This window comes from Nothoprocta perdicaria, unplaced genomic scaffold (assembly GCF_003342845.1).
Source record: "Nothoprocta perdicaria isolate Ctin4 unplaced genomic scaffold, notPer1 scaffold_204, whole genome shotgun sequence".
Classification (NCBI taxonomy): domain Eukaryota; kingdom Metazoa; phylum Chordata; class Aves; order Tinamiformes; family Tinamidae; genus Nothoprocta; species Nothoprocta perdicaria.
In genome coordinates, this window is record NW_020455250.1 from 761,898 (window position 1) to 778,966 (window position 17,069).

Consider the following 17,069-nt stretch of genomic DNA (forward strand, 5'->3'; position numbering starts at 1 on the left):
TGTGAGGGAATCAAAGAAACCTCTCAAAGGCAAATGGTCCTGTATAATGAAGACTTAAAAAATTCATGATTCAGAAAAGCTCTCTTGTGATCAGAAGCTCTCCCAGTCTGATGTTGCACCTGAAAATCTTGTAGGTAGCCAAGCTAGATGGTGGCCACCTATATTATGCACAAAAAGTTTATTTTCCATTAGCTGAAGCAGTATGAACACACTAGCATTTGGGGAGTTCTTTTCAGTAGAGACACAAATATAGAGTGATCAACACTAACATATAACAGAGCAGAGCACAATTAGGGCAGAAGCTCTCCCACACCGCCTATCCCAACAGCGGTTATCTAGCGACCTTCTGTCTATTTGCTCCCTGGTCACACGACAGTGTTTCAGAAAAGCACATCACACCAAGCCAAGCAAGAGAGTGAGATCAGCAGTAACTTGCTTGAATAAAGGTGTCAGCTCTGAAGATTTACTGGCCCAGGCACACCGCAAGGCAGCTGCCAGACTCTGCCGTGCACAATTCCCTGCGAACGTATCTGAAACCTTCCCAGATGGCTTTACCTATAGGAAGGCCCAGTAACTATGGCCGTTGGGTTGGTGGTTCTCCTCTTGAAATGGTGTACAATCGGACAGAAAACTGTCTGCAAGAAAATGTGGAAAAACTGTTATTTGCCATCAACCGCCTCAAAGAGGCCCCCGAGCAGCTGATGCCCCTCACAGCAGAATCCTATAGCCCGGCTTGCTCCTCACAGACACCATCTGGTCACTTACGTGTCACGAGCTGCTCGGTTCCCTTCCGTTTGCTTTCACAATGTACACCCTAAAATAAAGTCCCCTTTTGATAACCCTAGCAAGACTGCATGAAATAACAGTAGCAACAGTCACACCACTAAATAAATCTCTGCAAGGTAAGCCAGAAAAAAAGGTTTTATTTTATTAGGATTGGTACACTTAACACACATAAAACTTTGGGATTAATTTACATGTATTTTTTTTTTTCTCCAAAAAACACTTCCCTTCTTTAATGGTCCAGAAGTCTAAAAAAATTAATCCCAAATTATAAGAACAAACAGTATTTGCAGTGGAAATTTCTATTAATTGAAACAACTGTGCATTCAGGAGATCTAAAGAAATTACCCTCTTTACCCTTCAACATGATTAAATTTTCCTGACACAAATGACTAGACTGTTCTCGGAAATTTTTGCTTCTGTCTTTTACTAAAATAACCTTCCTTTCCATCAAGACTATTGCTACTCATACACACAATATTCAATATCATACTTTTGGGTATGAAAGCTATGTCACTTTTATAAACATTAAAAACATGGACATGCATATTGACATTTCTGTGCAGTTTTATGGAGTCACCTGTCAAATAAGACCTCTACATACAAGATCACAAACTACTGAATTACTGGAAAATTTCGTAAGTACAATGGATTTCCAATAATCCTGTCACCTGGATGGTGTGTCTCATTCTAACAGGGAATTCCAGCTTTCATTACTGGTTAACATCGTATTGATTCATTACCAAAATGAGCAATATTAACTGGCCAATGCGTATTCCTGAAGGTCTGTCGCAAATTAAGCATATTATCAAGGTCATTTAAAGCTGGAACTTAAATAGTCTGTTACAAGCCAAGCAACTGGGGAAAATAAGTGAACTCTAAACTAAATTCAGCTGACCCATTCATTCTCACACAGAAAAGTAGCCACAGAACCTTAAAGAATAAAATCTATTTCCTGCTCTGTGGATTCAATACCAAGGACAAAAGCTAATGTAATATTTTGGAAGTCAAAGGCCTTGGAGGTGGAGGAAAAAGTGGGGAGGGGCCAGGGGAGGGAGAAAGCAGCGTATTGACTCATCCCATTACCTCAGCATTATGTGTACATAATATATCTATGATAGAAATGTTTACTAATAGCAGAAAAACAAAAACAAAACAAAAAAACAGGACTTCCCACTCCAGACTTCACTGAAAGGAGAAAGCTGACAGCCCTTCCTCACAGAGATGGCCTAATTGATGACAGGCACTTTGGCAATGAAAAAGGAGGTTACCCTTTCATCACGTTAACTCTCCCCTCCCAGTTTCTCAGGTGTAATTTGTCTCAAGTCTTCGAGAAACTTGAATCAAATTAAACGTGTTAATACATCTCTCTGAGCAGGTTAACTACGGCTGTGAGCAGAGCTCGACCTAGAACGAGATTTCCTTTTCGAGGAAGAGGGAGAGGGGGAAGAAGCTAGCAGGCTGGAGCGGTGGCTCTTCGAGTAGCTCTTCTTAGGCGTGCGGCTGCGGGAACGGGAGCGAGACCGCGAGCGGGATCGGGAGCGAGAGCGGGAGCGGGACCTGGACCTCGACCGGGACCTGGACCTCGACCGGCTGTAAGATCGGGAGGAGCCTGTAGACTTGGACCTGCTGCGGGATCTCGAGTAACTCCTTGAACGAGACCTGCTCCTACAGAAACACAATTAAAAGCCTTAGTCTCAGCTGCTACAACCCCTCCGCACAGAAAACATAAATCAGTTATGCTCATAAAGAAAATAATAATTAAAAAAATCCGAAGGCAATCTGAAGGCACAGAACACACTCCTTTCAGGAGTGCCAGTTTAGCACACTCTCTACCTATGCATCCTTTTCTCTTATAAAGACATGGATTATTTTTAAGAGATTCTTCAGAAGTACAAGCTAACATGGCATTTTTTAAATAACTATATGGCGGAACTGCTTGGTGAATAATGCAAAGCTGTTTCTCTTTTACACCCAGCAAAAAGCTCGCTTTCCCATCTAGCTCACAGGCATTTCCCAAAACCTTAGAGCAGCCTTCCATTACATTACAAGGATTATAATATCAAAATTCATAGGCAACATTTTTAATCCATTCATCTAAAGTTTTATATGTAGAAACAAATACATCTCCTTTTTCCTCATTCAAACGGGCGCTTTATTTACCCTATTTTCAGCAAGTCAGCTCTTATCTAAACCTGTTTACGCTGCTGGAAAATGGTTCAGTGTTGTGATATTTAGCCTTGGGCCAAAGAATTAGATATTAAACCTTTGGCACCAATACTACCCAGCAGAATTTTAACAGGTCAGGTGATATACCTGTGCCTTCTGTGATCTTCAATCAGTTTAATTCTGCGGCCATTCAGCTCAGTGCCATCCAGTTTCTCCAGTGCACTCTTCATATCACTATAGGATGCAAATTCCACAACCCTACACCATCAAGGAGAAAAAAAAAGTTAGATTGAAAAAAAAGGAAGGAGAAAAAGACAGGGCACTTTTTCTATCTGCTGCTCACAGTTTAATGTTTTATCTTTTCAAAGCTAATTTTTAACCTGGTTAACAGGAAAATGTTGACTGCCTTAGCCATCCCTACCTTTCACATCATCTTAAAACAGTCCAGAAACTCTCAGCTGAACTGTAAACTGAAAACAAATCCAGGAAGCACACAAATCTGTACCAACTGAGGACACTTCCTTCACTCCCTCACTGAAATACATTCCAGAGTGTCCAATTAGCAAAACAAACTTGCAAAATCTAGTTGTTTCTTTCAATCTTTGTGACGAATAAGAATTGCCCTCTAATTTTTCTTTTTTTTTTTTTTTTTGTCTTGGAAAAATCTACACTGCATTTGCTTGGCCAGTATACCCTAATTCCCTCTTTTTTACTATCTGCTTGCAGGACCACTATGCACAAGTCAAGAGTACCTGGGGAACAGACACCTACCTACTCCCTGGGGAGTTCAGTTGTGTCTGACCCCATGACTTTGGGCAGTAAACTAGAGCAAAGCACCCAGGCACAGCAGATATTTTGGCCTCAAGAGTCAGCATAAGATCATAAATGACTAACGAATGCAAGTTAAGGACAGCCTAACTCTAATGTCGAAAGAGTTTCTCCTTTCTCTTCTTTTGTTTAGACTGTTTGCATTGTAAAGAGGAAAAACAGTTTATTACCACTTTTGAACTTTGATTTACTGATAGATTTTTTTTTTAATTGGAGAGATTATAACATGGAACCCACACCATAGACCAATGCTTCAATTATTTTTGTGCTGCAATAATCTTGTCTTTATTAACAGTTTCAGTCATCGTGCAGATTTATACAGACACGAACGTACCCTTCGTTCCTGTTGTTTCTGTGTGCATCCACATAGGTTACCTCTCCTGCCTTTCTCATGACATCTTTCAAGTCCTGCAGTAAAAAAGAGCATTTTAGCCTTAAATACATACGAGTGAATTAGCTCTAAATAATACCCCCCATGGCTTTCTCTACTAAAACTGGTTAGTGTGTTTATATATGTAAAAATATATAATTTAGAAAAAAACAGTTTCCGAAACTCAGTTTATATAACTCAGCTGCATACAGAATGCCTCACTCATTACCACTACAATTAAGCACTTTTCAAAATAATCACTCATACAAAAAAAAAAACTGTTATGAAAATATAATTCAATAATTAAAACACCAACATATACATTACTGTGAGAATTATACCAGATTAAAAGTAATATAGTCTTAAACTCAAATTAGTATGACTGTTTATAAGGACTAAATGAACATCCAAAATATTTAGGCAAATTTATTCTGCAGACTTCCCCACCCCCAATTTCACAACACAATTAAATGCAAATGGCTACAATTCATGTGTAATAAATACTTTCACAAAGGGAAAACTTTGTTACGTTTTGTCACACTACAGCACTGTTTCAATAGACACCCGTGTGTTTAATTTAATAGCAGCTAAACACACAGACACTATAAAAATTACTTGCTCAGCACCGGGATAAAGTACAAGCAAACAGTGTGAAAGGTCATTACAGAATGTAGGCATTTGTAAAGGTTAAGCGGGTACTTTTACCAAACAGTAGCTGTCACTTTCCAGCCCCAGACTACTTACCGCAACGGGCCACAAGTGGCAGATGACATAAGAAGGTACCTTAAGCAAAGAGCTGCTTGTCCAATACCTAGCTGGCCAAGAGGAGCTCTCTGGCACGAGAAAGGCAGAGCGCTGGCTCAGAGCACTGTGCTTCACGGAGGTACCAGAGGCCCTGCGAGCACTGCACAGAGTCTCCAGAGGTGGCTAAAGAACCCGAGGATGATCTGCGCTAGCCAACCGAGATCAAACCCAGGCAAACCAAGATCTAGATCGCCAAAAAACAGGAGTGTCATAGGAGCCAAGAGGAAAATTCAGCACAGGCCAAACCCTAGAACGTCAGGCACTAGAAAACCCCCAAATCTCTTTTTTTTTTTTTCTCCTCCACACAAGGAAAATGAGGGTTAACCCAAATCAAGGTTGTTAGAAGAGGTTCAAAATGCACTTGGTTAGAAATATGCTTGAGGGAGAAAAGATTACAAAACAGAACATTTGTCACAGACTATAAGTAGGCTTAGTTGTATCTAAATTTTTAATTAACGTTCAATAATTTAGTTTTTAAAAATGCCATATGCAAACTAGCAGATATTTTCCTCGCTTCACAAGCACTTCAAGGAGAAAGACCAACATTTTGGTTCTACTCAACTCAATTGGAGCCTAAGTCAAATCTGAACAAATAAATCCAAAGAAAGGCAGGAAAAAAAAAGAAGTGAGTCTACAATATTATTTTCTAAGTCAGTAATTTTAGGCTTTAAAATTGAGGTCTCTATACCATTATCTACATAGTATTTGAATTCTGAATTCTAAAGAACACCATCATGAATTACAATAAATATTATTCCTCAGAAAGAGAGGAGGTGTGCATGTATTTTACAAAATATTAATAAAATATTTCCTTTTGTTAGTGGAATCTTTTGAAATTACCTAGTTTTACTCAATACAAACTAGGATAAAATTTAATTGTCCCACTAAGTTTACTGTTCTAATTCATCTTAGCACAAAAAATAATACCTAAGCTATTCTCAGCAGCAAAGGAAAATCAGATTTAGAATGATCGTAAACAGGAAAAATACACAGTAAAAATTAAACCTGGATGTTAAATGGATTTAGTCTTCTGAACTATAGACAAATTTGAAACTTCACAAAAACTTAAGAACCATTACGGGTGGTGGGAAAGCTCTGAACACACAGAAACATTTTTGTTATAATAAGGAGAATTTTCAAGAGTTTCGTTTTTTTTTTTTTTTTTTTTTACTATTTATTTACTACATTACCTACCACTAATATAGTCAATAAGATTTGAAGAATCTGATCTGTACACAAATTTTACATGTTCTTTTCAATCTGTCTTCTTTTCCTTCCCCTCCAACCATATTAAAAAACAGAACTTAAAGCCTGGGACCCTGCACATACTGAAGATGAAAAGATGCACGTGAGTTTTAAAGCAAGGAGGTTCCATATTGATCATGCTTCCAAGGATCTCAGGAATTATAAACAGATCATCTATTTTAATCCGTCATATATGAAACACAATTTAAAAATTTAAATATGGCCTCAAAACTAAATGAGATTTATGTATGGGTTTTCATTTCAAATTAGTTCTGCTATTTAGGCAGGTATTAAGAAGCAGGTTCTTTTACAGTAACTTCAGTGCAGTTAAAAGAAATATTAGTGCAGTTAAAGAAAAACTTTGAAATTCATCAATATGAAATCTTAAGTGGGTGGATTTCACTCTAGAAGAGTAAGCAGACATAAAGCCATTATAAATATTTACTAGTAAAAAAAAATTAAGAGATTAATTTTTTCAGGTTACAAATCGAACACTGCACAGTTAAGAGGTTTTATTTTTTTTAATGCTCCATTCTAGCTTATAGGTCACTCCTATGGTCCTTTCCAAATACTATGTGCCTCAGAACAATCCTTTCATATTCAAAAATTGCATAGCACACCCCGAAGTGATTGAGATGCAATTCACTTGCTCATCATCTCAGAATGTTTTTTTTTCCTCTCCAGTTATTTAATAATTAATGCGACTTTACAATTATGAAGTTTCAAACCTTTCATGTAGGAGACAAACAAACCTCGTTCTGCCATTTATCTGCACGAACCATAACCAAGCTCTTATGGAAGACATCAGTGGAGCCTCAGGAAAGCAAAACAGCCTCCTCGTGTATTCAGCTGCAAGACTAGAACTTTGAACATCCATGGTGTTCTACCCCATTTTTCACAGAGCTAATCAAATCTTTCTATTCAAAGAATATAACTATTAGTGAACAAAAATAAACTCTACTATTTCTTCCACCTTTTGTATGCATCTGTTGCTCTTTCCTTAACAACAGTAAACTGTATCCTAAACAAAACATAATTTAAGAAATTGATCAAGTTGCTATTATGTTAAAGTCAACTAAATATTAGAAAGATCGGAAAAATCAGAAAAATGGTAAGAGTTTCAAAAGTAAATTACTGAGGATTTTTTTGTATTTATAATGTGCTCACTTTATGAAGTAGTTTTCCTGAGATTTCATTTATTCATGATGTATTAACAGAGTTCATCATGCATTACATAACAAAGAACATGCCATAGGACAAGACCTTAACTTCCACTCAGAACAAAGGCATGCACTCATAGGTGAAAGGTTAAAACACGCTGAAATGTATGTTACACTTCAGTAATTCAGAAACAATCCAAGTTTTAAGTTTTACTAGTTAGTCATTAGAAATAAGCAAGATTCTCAACTACAAAGATGAAGTTATAAAACCATTTGCATGGCTGTGAAACTGCAGGCTTCTTTAAACGTTTGAGTACAGTTCTTAGCAGTCATGGAGACTTCTGCTTTATTTTTGTTCAGGTTATATATTTATGATGGCTTTAATATAAAATTACGCTGAGAACAGTCTACTTAAAGAGCAGAAAAATAAGGTGTTCTGAATAAGGGTACAGTAACAGTGAAGAAAGAAGGTAGGAGGCTAACTCACCTGCCAGCTGATACGGGAAGAAAGGTTTTCAACAATGATCCTGTGTTCAGTACGAACAGGAGGTCCATATCTGCTCGAAGAAATTAGAGACAAAAAAAGAAGAAAAAAATCTCCAGCGTAAGGAATTCAGAACTTAAAACTGACAAATCAAACAAAATGCACAAATTGGCAGAGCTTTTGGAAACTCGCTGTAAAGTGGCACAGAATTCACCACCACCTGAAATCATGCAAAATAACTATTGCTACAGATACTGGATGTCCATTAGGGGTATCGTGGATATCAGCTATATCCTGTTCTTCTCAGATTCCATCCTTGGACAAAGACTGCCCTTCCGCATGGTACCAGTCAGTCAAACAATGTCACTTGGTATCTAAATGCTTCTGCATATGTAATAGCTGATGTTTCTCACATACACTTCATTTTGTATACTATGCTGAAGTAAGCATTTGGTAACTATAACTGTAAGTTTAATTAGATAGTAAATACCCTAGAAAACTACTGCTCTGCGGTAATTTTACCTAGACTATTAGTTTATAAAAGAACCCTAAACATAGGAGCTCTGAATCTTTATACCATGGAACTGCCAGAACCATTTAAAAATCCAGCCCTGTATTTCTAAAATATAAATTATCAATTATGCAAGATGGAGAAAATAAGTTTTAATTTACTCTTTGTTGGCCTACAACTTTGAAGTTTTTGATTAATTTTATTCCTAAAAAATTTCAAAATACATTATATTGAACTAATTGCTGCAGATTGTTGCTTTGATTTACATCTTTTTTTGCTCGATTTAGTTCTTAAAAGAGCAAACCCAACCACAGTATTACTACTTTACTACTACATTATATATATACCATAGCAGTGAGCAAGACCAATGCAATGCACAGAACATGGAGAGGGGAGCATTTCAAAACATGTCTGTCAATCTCTGAACCAGTTAAACTGCTTCAAAATCCACATTCTCCTGCTCAGGCAGCGGAAGAAAATAGTAAAGGACGACTGAGGTTTGAGAACTTAAGGTCTCTTCCATGACAACAGACAAGGAAACAGGTTCCCTTTTCTCCAAATATGCGAATAAAATAAGGTCTAAGCATCGTTCTTTGGTTACTCTGTTGAAAACAGGGTCAAAACCACATACCTAGATCCGCTGGACTGGTAATAGCTGAATCGTTGTGAGAATCTGCCCCTTCCTCTTCGAGCTCGAGCAGGCTCAATTGTAACCCTTATGATAGCAGGAGAAAGAAAAGCAAAACACTTTTTGACGATTTGACATCGACTTACATCTTTAACAACTGGAAGCACATGAGCACAAACAAGAAGCATCTTGCCCTTACATGCAATGCTCTATACTAGAATTGCTGGCATTTCTTAAAGAGACAGAACTGTGTCTTCTTGTCTCATCTGCCTCCCTTACCGTGGGTCATTTAGCCTGTCCCACCAAACGTGTGTTTGGAATGCAACAATAACCTAGTATAATAATGACCTAAAATCAACTTGCACAATCAAAATAAAGACTGCTTTAATACACAATAACTACACTGCTACAAGCTGAAGGGCAACACTAGTGATGGCAGGTTCTCATCACTTTATTTTCTAAAGTAAACAAGTAGATAAATGAAAAATAACCTCAATTCTTTGACTAACATTTCTAGCGACAAGACTACGAGAAAACTTTTGGAGTAGAAATATGTTAAAGTAGAGCAGGAGGAGAAAGCAATTAGCTCTACTCCATTCACCTCACCAAGCCCTGTGCTCCTTTTCTTTATATAGGACTAAAGCCAGGATCCTGACTAATCTCTTTATCTGAAGTTATGGAAGGCATATCTCATTAGAGGCACAGGAAACAGGCATCAAAGCACAAGCTAACGCATCACATCTGGGTGCAAAACATTTTTGCTGTTCTTAAAGGAAAACTTGTTACTAAGCTTACCTCTCATCACACAGCTCTTTACCATTTAGTTCATAAATGGCATCATCAGCATCTCTGTGGTCTTCAAATTCCTAGAAAAAGGATATAAATAAACAATACTTTCCCCTCATGGTATTTGTCTTTAAATGCGAGAAAACACGCTTTCTTCATCAATTTTCAAGTTCTGCAGCAAATACGCCCCTTCAGCTCTTTTAATTACTTGTAGGATCAGTGTAAAACCAATAAATGAAATGATCCGTTTCATTAAAACTAGCAGGCTCTGTGTCTGAATCAGTTATAATATGCAATTCCACATGTTGTTTCAGTGCAATCTGCCCCATCACCATTGGTTGCAGTAGTGTTTTAATCAGCCTGATCAGTTCCTGCCCCCTAACCAGTCCACTGGTTCTTGGCAAAACTGTTTGCAGAGCTTCCCAGGAAACTAGGTCAAGAAACCTATCCAGGTGAGAAACAGTGCATAGGGAGAGGCATTAGGTTGAAAAGTGTTTTTTTCAGCTAAATAAGCTTCCCAGACAGGTTCACCGAATAGCTAAACCATGGTAAGGAGAGAAGGAAAAGAAAGAAAGCAACAAGTGTGAACGAGCAGCTGGATAAGGACTGCTTAAACCTACAGCATGGAAAGAAAAAAAAGAAAATGTTGCATGAGAGCAGTGAAGAACAGAGAATGAGCTTCTCATATGGAGGATAATATTTGCCTGACTGTGGAAAGCTTTTAAGAAGCAACGGTGTCTTAAGAAATCTTCCCCGTTCCTACTACTAAAATCACCTTCACTTCCAAGCACCACTGATGCTTGTAGCACTGTGCAGAGATTATCTTGGGAAATTCATTTAGCTTTAGCATCTAAGAACATAGATACGTAGCACCTACAATTCACTGCTTTCAGTTAATTTCCAATACACTGCATGTCTGAAGTCTGTCTAGCTTTGGGAACTGAAGTTTAAAAACATTCTGCACAGAAGCCTACAGAATTTGAATATAATTAGTCTCAAAGATTAAGCAATGATTCAGACCAAGTATACAGAAACATGTTTTCTTATTTTAACTATACACTTGCTACAACAGCGTACAATCAGATTAATTTGATTTGTAAAATGTTTTACAAGCACAAATTTTATATAAATAAGAACAAAAATTAAACTGGCAACAGGTCAGGATGAGTTCCTCAGGGGCTAATACTCTTCTGTCTGCTTGTGAATGACCTACATGACAGGGCTGAATGCACCCTCACCAAGTCTGTGGGTGAAAAGAAACTAGGAGAAGCAGACATGCCAGAAGGAAAAGGCACTGCACAGAGAAACCTCAGCAGGCTAGAAGGTTAGGCCAACAGGAATTGCAAGGTTTAATAAAGCTTAAATTTAAAGTGCACCTGTTCACAGAGCGATCCCAAGCGGCAGTACAGACTGGGGTCTGAATGGCCACAAGGTAGCTGTGCTGAAAAGGATGTGGGGATGCTGGTGGAGAGCAAGCAGTTGTCACAGTGCCCAGCAGTGGCCCCTTACTGCAGTGAAGCCAAACCATGTCCTGGGTGGCTGCAGTAGTAGGAGCAGAGCCAGTACAGCAAGGAATGTGATTATTTCCCCCTACCTGGCATGTGTTAGGCCACACCTGACATACTGTGGTCAGTTTTGGTCCTCCCATTCAGGGCAGACATTGAAAAACTGGACGGGAACAACAGGGGTCACCAAGATGACCAGAGGGCTGGAAACTTGATATATAAAGGCTAAAGGAATTGGGTTTGTTGGGCCTTAAGAAGAAAGAAGTCCAGGGGGCTCTAGTCCTTCAATGCCTAAAACATAGGTATGAAGATGATACTTTCCTCACATGGAGCTGCAGAAGTGATACTTTCCTCATACGGATACAGAATGACAGCATAAAGGCAAAGGGCACAAGTTCCTTGAAAGAAATTTTGTCTAGATAGTGAAGATTTTTTTTTTCCCCTATGAGAATGGCTAAACATTTCTGACAAAGGCATGGAATAATTATTCAAGTCTATCAGTTGGTGGGTTTTGAAGAGAAAATGCTATTACCTAGAACTGCAGAAGAGGAGTCTTGGCTGACTCATGTAAAAGATTTGGGCAGAAGCTGTTCCTGAATGAGTCAACTGCCCTGTCCCCCGAAAAGATGAGAAAGTCTCAGGCAAATAGCAAAAACTGGAAAGGACAGACTAAAACTCCATTTCATTGCTAGACCAATCATTTACCTCCAGACTTCAGGAGGTAGGCGTTTATCCACTGCCTGGCAATCAGCAAAACAGCAGCTCATAGTACAAGGCTGTCAGGAACTGGCATGTTGAGAAAGTTATATTCATATGGAACCGAAGAGGCAAAGCTCCTTGTTCTTACAAGGGACTGATTTGGGCAGAAAGGAGATTTGTCCCAATGTGAGGGCAATATTAACCTTTCCAGGTGGAATTCAGTGCTGCAGAACGGCTAAGTCTCAGATCAAGAGAAAAAATAGTGTAGAAACAAGCTGATCCTGAGTAAGCTCGGGCACCTGTAGAATTGCAAAGATTTGGACAATAGCTACGGGATACCGAGCTCTAGAAGGTTGTGGCAGAAAACTAAGACCCAAAGAACTATCTGTTCCCTTTATGAAAAGGGAATCGTCTGGATGAAACAGGTGTCTTGTGAACATATATATATTTATATATAAAAATAATATATAAATTACATAAATATTATAAATAAATATATAGATAAAAATATAAAAATTATGGTGCGTATCCCTGTATTTGGCTGTACAAGAATTAAACACCAGCTGAGCCTGCTCTGCTCAAATCCAATTGCAAGCACCTATTAGCCTTGTTTTCTCAGCCAACTGCTTTTATGTTAGGCTGCTATTTAGAGTAAAAGGCCTTCCAGTTCAGGAGACTGGAACAAGAGAAACAGAAGTGAGACTGTATGGACTTCTCTTGAAGAAGAGACGTTGTCAAGTTTTAAAATCCCGTGCATTTAATGTAGGCAGAATATTACAAAGATTTTGAAAGAATATGAGCTGATATCAAGTAATACATAACTGAGTGAGAAAAACCTATAACTGTATCACCCGAAAAGCAATCTGAGTCATTCACATTAATATATTCTGTTTCCCATTTGAACTGCTATTCTCTCAAGCATTTTTCTCCTCCTTAATATCAGCCTAGCCAGGCTAGTACCTGCAAGAGAAAAGATAATGAGGTGCTACTAACCACAAATCCAAAGCCATTTTTCAGGTGGATTTCTCGTATGCGTCCATATCCTTTGAAGAATTTCTCCACATCTCGTTCCCGAGCACGTGAGCTTAGGTGTCCAACGAAGACACGGCAGCCACTCATCTTTAATTTGATACTGAGGAAGACAACAGAATCAGATTAGTAAACCAAAAATAGGTTAAGATCACTTTCATATTTCAGAAAACCTGGGTAAATGGATTTTATCATCACCAGGTATATATGTTAAAAACCTGGATATTCTCTATAGGCAGAAAAGTGAGAAAATCTGTTCTCATTGACTTTGAACAGAACTTATGGAGAACTACCACTTTTTTTTTTAATTCATGTAATTTCAATACTTTTAGTGAGCATTCTGACACTTTCATTAATTGCTAGACTAATGAGGCTTCTGTACCTGAGAACAGAAATAAAAAAATAAATGAGGCTATCTAGTAAAAATACAAAATTGAAGAGAAGTTTTAGGCTAATCATTGGGATAAAGATGTAATAAACACCTGAGAATGTTTATTTTCACCTCAGAGGCCATCTGAAATTTCTACTGGCAATCAACAGATATGTGGTTTAATAAAATTAATTTGCACTAATTATCAGATGCCTCAAAACGAATCACGAACCAAAAAAAAAGAAAAAAAAGAAAGGCTGCTGTGATATTTCAGCCATGGTAAAACCCAAGGCCATTTTGGAGATTCAGATTCTCAAAACTATCTGTTGATCCAGCATACATAATTTCAGATAATCAATGAGGCTTCCATAAAGGACTTTAAGCATCTATTTTTTTCAGTAGAAAGGCACTCCAAATTTAGGAACTTATGCTTTCTTGTTTTAATATTGGATTATTGATCCAAATATTTTATTAGAAAATTTAAAAAAAAGTTTATATGACAGCAAAGAACGTTAATTGTTCTGCTCCATGCATGAGTCTGCTGTTATACAAAACACCCAAGAATCCAAACCCTACGGAGTGGATGCACAATGTGATCCTGTACTACCAGGAGGGGCTGCAGAGCAGACACCAAATGCCGTACAGGCATCATCTCCAGGGATAACTGCAGTTAAGCACAATTTGGAGGGAGTATTTGGGGTTAGCGTGATTTACCTTTCATGTTAGCACCGACCAGGTTTATACTGATTAGCTTCCTTGCCAGCTCAGGGTGCCACCAGAGAAGTACCAGAACTTACGAAGGGAGGCTGCAGGGCATCTTAAAGCGAGAGGGACAGAGCAGGGACAGCACTCAGGTTAGCCGAAACCGCCACGGAACCACGGCCTCAAGTGGACAGCCATTTAATCCTTGTGATGCTACGGGTTTGTGCTTCCCCTGCAAGGGGCTATTCTGCCCTTCGCAGCCATCGCCTCCTTTGTGTTGGCACCTGCACTTTTATGCCCACATGGAAAGTCAGGCCAGAGAACAGTCAGCTCCTTTGGAGAGCAGCTAATCTGGACTCAGACTGGCTCCCTGATCCAGCCCAAAGAGCCATAAGATAAAGGCCAGCAACCTTTAAGGAAAAAAAGAACCCTTTCAGAGGTAGCGCAGACTTCTACAACTGTGTGATTTAAAAAAAATACTCTAAAAATACTCATTGGGACAACAGAACTCATTTGGGGAAAAATGTAGATTTGTCAAGTTAAAGCAACTCTGTAATTGCTGCTCCATAGTTTTCATTTTCAGTTACATAAAAACAACGGGGGGGGGGGGGGGGGGGGCCGGAAGAGGCAAAGAATCGGAGATCAAAGTGAACACGGGAGAGATGGAGCCGACTAGCTAGGAAAATATCAGCAATACAGCTTAAGAAATGCAGCGCATCCGCCCACGCATTATTTACTCAGACACCAGGAATCGCCACGGCCCGAGCTGTGTATGGAGTCCTGGGAGCTGCGGGGCTCTGCGCGCTGCTCGCCGCACAAAGCACCGCGCTTGTTTACCCGCAAGGTGCTGCACAGCGGGGGATGGAGGCGCTCGGCAAGGCCAGGCCCGCGACCCGCTCGGCCGCGCTGCGGAGGAGCCGCGGCGAGGCCGGATTCGCCGCCCCCCGCCAAAAACGCCCCCAAGGGGTCACCGGCGGCTTCCCCCTCCGCTGCCGCCCCCAGCGGCGCCGCCGCCGGCAGCCCCGGGACCGCAGGCCGCGCGCGGGGGGGGCCGCGGCCTGCGCGGCCTGCTGGCCTCGCGCGGCCATTTCCCAACCGCCCCGGCCCGGCCGCGCGGCGCCGCCCTGGCCTCCGGGAGCCGCTTCCCCCCACACCCGCCGGCGCCCCCGGGCTCCCCGCCGGCGCCGGGGGCCGCCACCCACCGTCGCTGAGCGCAGGCTTCGGCGGGCCGCGAGAGAAACGCTCGCCGCCGCAATGGCCGCCGTGTCCCTACGAGACGCCGACAACGCCGCGCGGCCCCAACCGCGCCTGCGCAACCGCCAACGCCCGACTCTAACTCCCGGCGTGCCGCGCGCGCGCCGCGCCCGGCTGGGCCGGGACGCGCCCCCTCGCGGGCAGGCGCTGGGGCCTGCTGGGAGTTGTAGGCGCGCGGCCCTGGTGCATGCCGGGAGTTGTAGGCCTGCTCGTAGAGGGGCTGTGGGGGCCTGGTCTGGGTTAAATTCGGGTAAATTCCCGTTTAGATTCAGACTTCAGCCACGTCCCTTGCGTTCTGATCACTGTCCCTCAGAATGTAGGGTATATTTGGGGATAAGTATTAATGTGATGTCTGTAACAGCCAACTGCCGTGAGCCCCCCGCCTCCTTTTTATTTTTGTAAGAAAATGTTGCAATCTGACAGTTTAATGAAGCTAATATATGCTAAAAGAGCGGTGGATAGCCGCAGCTGGGGTGACTGTGCCTTAGACCTCTTGATACAGCATTCAGCTTTAATTCCTGCTCTTTTGATACGATTACCTGCCCAGGACTCTCCAAATGGGGCCCTGTGGCTTTGCAGGCAAATTTAGTGTCGCTGGAAGCTCTGGAACATTTCAGGAGCAGCATCACGCCCTCCATGTGCTCGAATTGCTGTATGAGAAGCTCAGGAGTAGAGAAAAGAAGGGTCCTTAGGTGGCAGTCTTGGAATGGCACGAGGGCAGTTAAGGCTCGGAGGAACTGGCAGTCCTGGAGACCAGTCCCGCAGGAAGCCCCATGAGGGCTTTTGTTTGCTTTAGCCTGCCTCTCCCGAGTCACTGGGATGCTCTAAGCGTGCAGGAATGTGGCCGGGCACTTGGAACGCCGCGCCGAGCGCTTTGATGGTGCCCAAGCCAGTCTGGACTCCGGCTTTTCCTTTCTTGGTTGTGGACACTCTGCGCGGGTGGTAAAAAGGCATGAAGAACATCACTGAAAGAATCCCTAGGCTGCGGGTAGCATTCCTGGCCAGTACTGTGTGTGAAATCAACTTTCAGAGCAGAGCCGTGTTTTAGTTTTCTAGCTTGTCCCGGTTATTTTGTTTGTACTGGAAGACTGGTCTCTCTGGGAAAGCTCACTGGGAACTGTTAGCATCCTGACTGCATGCTTGCAAATGTAAATACTCAGTTGGAATCAGGATATTAAATAAAATAAAAATAACCCACACAATCTATTTATTGATAGGGAAAATGCATTGTTTTCTTGACTCCTTAAAGAGGATATTAGACTCTGGCAAAAAACAGGTTGCACTGGGTCAGCACCATAGATTAAAGGTTATCCCCTACTTTAATTAAGAAGCAGCAGGTTGGAAATTCTTCATTAAACTGATAGTGGTGCCATTTGAATAATAAAGAAGGTACAAAATGCTCTCTCAACATTCTCCATGAGGTCTCTGTAGTCTTAAGTAGAACTTGGTTTTAGAGAGATCTGCACAACAAAAGCCACAAGGCTCATACAAAAAGCACCATCAGTAATTACGGATCTAGGGGGAATGGTCTGGGAAAAGATTTGAAATATTTGTAGGATGACTGCAGTACTTAGGCTGGAATGTGACAGAGCTGGGTGCCCTTCTCTGCTCCACCACAGACTTCTCATAGGAGCAGGACGAGTCGCTCCTGGCTAGAGACCGAAGCAGCTCAGATGTCTTCATGGTGACACTTTAATTTGAGATGCTAGCACCCAACTAGAATACAAGAGCTAGGGTAGGTC

The 17,069-nt window shown here is 41.0% G+C and overlaps 1 protein-coding gene across 1 annotated transcript; it reads right to left on the reverse strand.

Annotated features, from left to right (window-relative positions):
* Positions 1-1,044: 1,044 nt before the first annotated feature.
* On the reverse strand, positions 1,045-15,377 carry LOC112946398 (serine/arginine-rich splicing factor 5-like). Its single transcript, XM_026038215.1, has 8 exons — positions 15,276-15,377; positions 12,966-13,104; positions 9,778-9,848; positions 8,986-9,069; positions 7,847-7,916; positions 4,115-4,188; positions 3,100-3,210; positions 1,045-2,451 (listed from the first exon to the last, which is right to left on the reverse strand). The coding sequence occupies exons 2-8, from the start codon at positions 13,089-13,091 to the stop codon at positions 2,163-2,165; spliced, it is 825 nt and encodes a 274-aa protein (XP_025894000.1). The 5' UTR covers positions 13,092-13,104; positions 15,276-15,377; the 3' UTR covers positions 1,045-2,162.
* Positions 15,378-17,069: the final 1,692 nt, after the last annotated feature.

Excerpts from the sequence above, each read along its gene's own strand:
- LOC112946398 (XM_026038215.1), bottom strand. The coding sequence starts at position 13,091 with ATGAGTGGCTGCCGTGTCTTCGTTGGACACCTAAGCTCACGTGCTCGG. Across the intron at positions 9,849-12,965 it reads AAAATGGCTTTGGATTTGTG|GAATTTGAAGACCACAGAGA; the intron begins GTTAGTAGCACC and ends TCCTTTTTCTAG. Across the intron at positions 9,070-9,777 it reads AAAGAGCTGTGTGATGAGAG|GGTTACAATTGAGCCTGCTC; the intron begins GTAAGCTTAGTA and ends TGCTATCATAAG.